Genomic DNA, 4,865 nt, shown 5'->3' on the forward strand with positions numbered 1-4,865 from the left:
TAGACCCTAAGTGTCACCCCTTACTTATATAGTACCTTAGCATTCATTTAGAACCATTCCAAACCATATTGGATGGTCTTACACTTAAAAATTTCAATTTGGACGTTAATTTTCAGAAAATTACTGTTCACTGTCCAGTTTTCAGATTACAGGTCCAACTTTGAAAAATCATAACTAATTCTAGAAAAATCATATGAAGGTGTTCCAAAAATCATAACTAATTTTCTTTTCCTTCTTTTACATACTACTTGCCTAATTTGAGTTCTTTTCTTGCGAGGTACTCACTTTCCTAAAGTTCTTTCAAGGTAGTACCTTTCCTAAATACTTTGTTTCCTATTTTCCTTTATTTTCATAATCTTATTTTCATTCTTTACTTCCTTCCTCCCTTTCCCATGTTTCTTTTCTATCCATTTTTTTCATCATATACATCTTCTCTCCTTACTTGTTTTTTACCTCCTTTCATTCCATCCTCACTCTTTCCTATCCTTCTCTTTCATCTCTTATTATTTATTTTCCTATTTCACATAGTTGCTAGCTGTTATAATTTCTTGTTGTGAAGGTTACCACTTTCTAACATTGCCTCTTGTTTTTTTTTATCGAGTTTCAATTAAGAATACTATAGGAGGCAAGCTTGAGTGGTAGAAGGCAAGAGTGTTTTATTTCAATATAAAAGCTGGATTTAAGAGATACACGAGTGGTACCAAATTGATTAGTGAAACACGTGAGCATAGTGGTGAGGTCCTTTATTTCTATCTTTGCTTTAACTAACACCTTAGGTTAAAGATGAGCAGGAAAGAATCTAACAATGAAGAATTCAACACAGATATCAAAATATTCATGAGGGCCATGAGAGATGAGTTTCTTAAACTCAAGATGAAAATGGAAGAGTTAAAGATATCCAAAGAAGATAGTAGTAATGAGGAGGCGATTAGATCTGGCTTGTCATCTTCAAAGAGTAGGAGCAAATATTCCAAAAATAACATAGCCATAACTGACCCAAAGATCAAGTATCCTACTTTCAAGGGTAATACCAATCCAAATAAATATCTTGATTAGGAGATGAAGTTTAAGTAGATTTCTAGAATGAATGATTGGCCTGAAGAAAATAAGGTAAAATTAGCTTCATTTTAGTTTTTTGACTATGCTATTATTTAGTGGGAAGATTTACAGCTTAAGGGTAAAGGCCCACCTCGTATGTGGGAGAAGCTAAATAAACTCATGCGCATGAAGTATGTTCTTAGTTTCTACTATCGAGAGCTTAATAGAAAGTTGTGACTGTTTAACCAAGACTCTATGACAGTAGAAGAGTATGTATATCAGCCTGATCTCTTTAAGATGCGTGCTGGAGTACAAAAAGATGAAAAATCAAGCATGACCAGAATAATTGATGGTTTAAGACCTGAAATTAGAGACAAGGTTGAGATGTACACTTTTGTTGATAAGGAAGAGTTGGTGCACAAAGCTATCAAAGTTGAGAAATGGTTTAAAAAGAAACACTCCAAATCCTTATCATATAGCTGGAGGAACTCTAAATCAACCTTTAAGTAGAAGGATTCTAAGGCTAAGGATGTAGCAAGATTCACACCTAAAGCCAAGGAGGAATCGAAGCCCAAGGTTGATGGTAGTAAGAAACTTGACTCTAAAACTTCTTCTACTAATAAAACCTCTTCTCTTCAATATTTTATCTGCAAGCAAGAAGTGGAGGGTCTCTACCTTCAAATACAGTGATTAATCTAAAGTCATTGAATGCCATTTCTTTGAGGAGTGGAAGACAAGTTGGAAAACAAGTCAGTTTTACTTTGGATGAGGATGATGAACAACTTAAAGAATGTGATAATATGTAGCAAAATGATGATTCTGTGGTGACCCCTCAAGTTCAATTTGAAAGCAAATGTGAAAAGAAATTATTGTCAACAAGGAAAAAAGAGAAAGAATCAATTTTCACACATGATGATGATGTAACTTGGGTTGCAAACTCTCAGCATTCTGGAATTAAGGAGTTACAGCAAGAAGTACCCAAAGTAGTCCCAACTCCTTCTGGTCAACAAAATGAGGAACTTCCAGAAATTCAGAAGCAATTAAGGAAGGGTAAGAGTGAGGTAAAGATTTCAGAGCTTCCTTTTCCCAAATCATTTCTTCTTAGTAGGAAATTGTCTAATGAACAAGTTGAGAAAGATGCTTTGAATCTATTTAGCAAGCTGGAAGTTAATGTACCCTTATTGGATTTCCTAAAAAGTATGCCTAAGTATGTGAGATTTTTGAAGGAGCCGTGTACTAACAAGAGGAAATGCAAACCTAATGAATTGGTTCAAATAGGCTTAAGTGTTTCAACACTTTTTAAGCCACATTTACCAGTGAAGTGTTTTGATCTAGGATCATTTACAATTCCATGCACTATTGGTAAATTGAATATAGCTAGTGCCCTCCTAGATTTAGGTGCTGCTATAAATGTTATACCATTGTCTATCTATACATCTTTGGGCATTAATTCAATAAAAGACACTAGTATGATCATTCAGTTGGCCGATAGAAGCATTAGAAGACCTCATGGGCTATTGGAAGATATTCTGGTCAAGGTTAAATACTTGATTTTTCCAGCTGATTTCTATGTCTTGGATATGTCCCATGAATAAACCATTGAGGGACCATTGATCTTAGGGAGACCATTCCTTTGAACTGCCAACACAGTGATTAGTATGAAAGATGGTTGTATCACGATGGAAGTGGGTGATCACATGATCAGTTTCAATGTTTATGAAGCTATGAAGCACCCATATGAAGATTACTCATTATTGGGCGTAAGTGCCATTGATGCTTTCATAGAAGACTCTGTAGCTGAATGTGAACCTTCCCTTTTAACGTGAACAAGTATGGTCTCACCACATTTGATTTAGATTTACCAATAATGAATTCCTTCTTCTGCCCCAATGATTTTTCTGTTTGTGATGATGAGGTGTAGTGTTGACTTTTATTCAATTGATAGCTCACTTTCCACATTGCAAGCATTTTCTTTTGATATTTCTTCTTTTGAACTCTTTTCTTTTGATGATGATTTTGTTTCTAAAATCTCTAATAATGGGTTTGGGAAAGGTATACTTTCTAACTTTACAGAAGCTAAGAATATTGCAAAATCTGCATTGGATGGTGCCAGTACCAATATAGCAACGTTGGAAACATCAAGAATGCATATTAATGAAGAAAAGAAAGGAGATTTGGTCACTGGACAAGCTTATGCTAAGGAACAAAAATTCCATATTCTACCAGCTCACTGTTCTGAGAAATTAAAGTTGCAATCTGATTCAATTTTGGATAATTTACATTAGAATTCTCCTTACGATGCATTAATCAACACTGCAGATAACTTTCATTCTTCATATCCTTTTCAAATGTTAAAGCATATTCATGAATTTTTGTCCACATTTTTTGCAGAAGCTGAACAACGTAGGAGAGAACTTCAATCATTGCAGCAAGTTACTTGTAATCAATATCATGCTCAAAAAGTGTTTAGAAATAAAGAATCTGCACAAGAGTTCAATGCTAAATTTATGAAATTCTTGCATAATGTACATTATTGAAACGTCCTACCTTTAACCCCTCAGATTATGCATTCATAAGCGTTACGGTTCAAGCAGATCATGACACAAGCCCGCGGATTTAAAATTTCAACATAATTACTCGGGTTACTATTTACTGTTTAAGTTCCAGATTATAGGTCCACATTCAAAAATTCATAACTAATTCCATAAAAATTGTATTGTGGCATTCTAAAATTCTACAAAAATATATTTCAATTCTATTTAAGGAAAAAATATCTAATTGGACTTATCCTTGCCCAATTCGTACAGGTTAATCAATAAATATTACTGTTCATTTCAAAAAATCTGGAACTTTCAGATTCTGTGCCTCAACTTTGGAAATTCATATCTCCTTACATACACATCCAATTGAGATGAACTACCTCTCGTTTTAAAGCTTGGGATGTGAACTATGAGTCTACCAAATCTTGTGACTTAACTCAATCGTTTGTTAGGTCAAACTGGAGCTACAAACTTACTACTCCAGGACCTACGTTTTATCCCTTAACATCTCTTTACTTTAATTCTTTTTATTTCTTTGGCATACATAACATGGGCTTACTCTTTCCCATTCATGCCCGTACATTTCTATACATGCCATAAGCATTATAATTAATTACATGGCATCATATGTATCCATAACATAAATTACATAATAAGAGAATTACACAATGAATAATATTATCAGTCATTGACATCAATAATTCTCCATTTTCTTCTCCTTTCTTCTCATGCCATTATTGCCCATTGATGATTGACCTATATGGTTGGTTAGGGAGGGGTGAGATTCAGGAGAATCTCAGTAGCAAACAATACCATATTAATCATGCTAGATGGATGCTAATGCACTACATGTAACTTATTTATTCTCTTGTTAATTAGTGACATATTAGCATGCTCAAAGCTAACTTCTTGATGTATGGCCATGGAGACATAATCTACTCATCATGAATAGCAATTGCAGCAACTAAAACATATCACAATAACATTCAATAACATGTACACGGCAACACACAAGCATACAACATCAAGCAATGACAATAGGTAAGTTACTACCTTGCATTTCAAGCTCTCCTCTTACTTTTCCTTTGACTCCCTTGACTTTCCAACCATGTGGGCATTCAGTCAACATCACCAAACATCCTCTTGGATGTTCCAAAGGTCCTAAACATAACCATAATGATCATACAATCTATTAGAACCACTAGATTACATAAAGTTCAAGATTAGCTCTCTTGAACCTCAACCCTTTCTCTTGCTCTTAGGGTTTTCTTTCTAAATTTTCTAACA

At 34.3% G+C, this 4,865-nt stretch overlaps 1 protein-coding gene across 1 annotated transcript; it reads left to right on the forward strand.

Annotated features, from left to right (window-relative positions):
- Positions 1-1,293: 1,293 nt before the first annotated feature.
- Positions 1,294-2,633, forward strand: LOC114756292 (uncharacterized). The gene is made up of 2 exons (XM_028945221.1): positions 1,294-1,452; positions 1,983-2,633. The coding sequence occupies exons 1-2, from the start codon at positions 1,294-1,296 to the stop codon at positions 2,631-2,633; spliced, it is 810 nt and encodes a 269-aa protein (XP_028801054.1).
- The last annotated feature ends 2,232 nt before the right edge of the window (positions 2,634-4,865 follow it).

Source organism: Neltuma alba, unplaced genomic scaffold (assembly GCF_004799145.2).
Source record: "Neltuma alba isolate B1F8T4 unplaced genomic scaffold, ASM479914v2 tig00010382_pilon, whole genome shotgun sequence".
Lineage (NCBI taxonomy): Eukaryota > Viridiplantae > Streptophyta > Magnoliopsida > Fabales > Fabaceae > Neltuma > Neltuma alba.

Coding starts and splice junctions, on each gene's coding strand:
- LOC114756292 (XM_028945221.1), top strand. CDS start 1,294: ATGACAGTAGAAGAGTATGTATATCAGCCTGATCTCTTTAAGATGCGT. Junction 1,453..1,982: donor TTGTTGATAAGGAAGAGTTG/GTGCACAAAGCT, acceptor GCAAACTCTCAG/CATTCTGGAATTAAGGAGTT.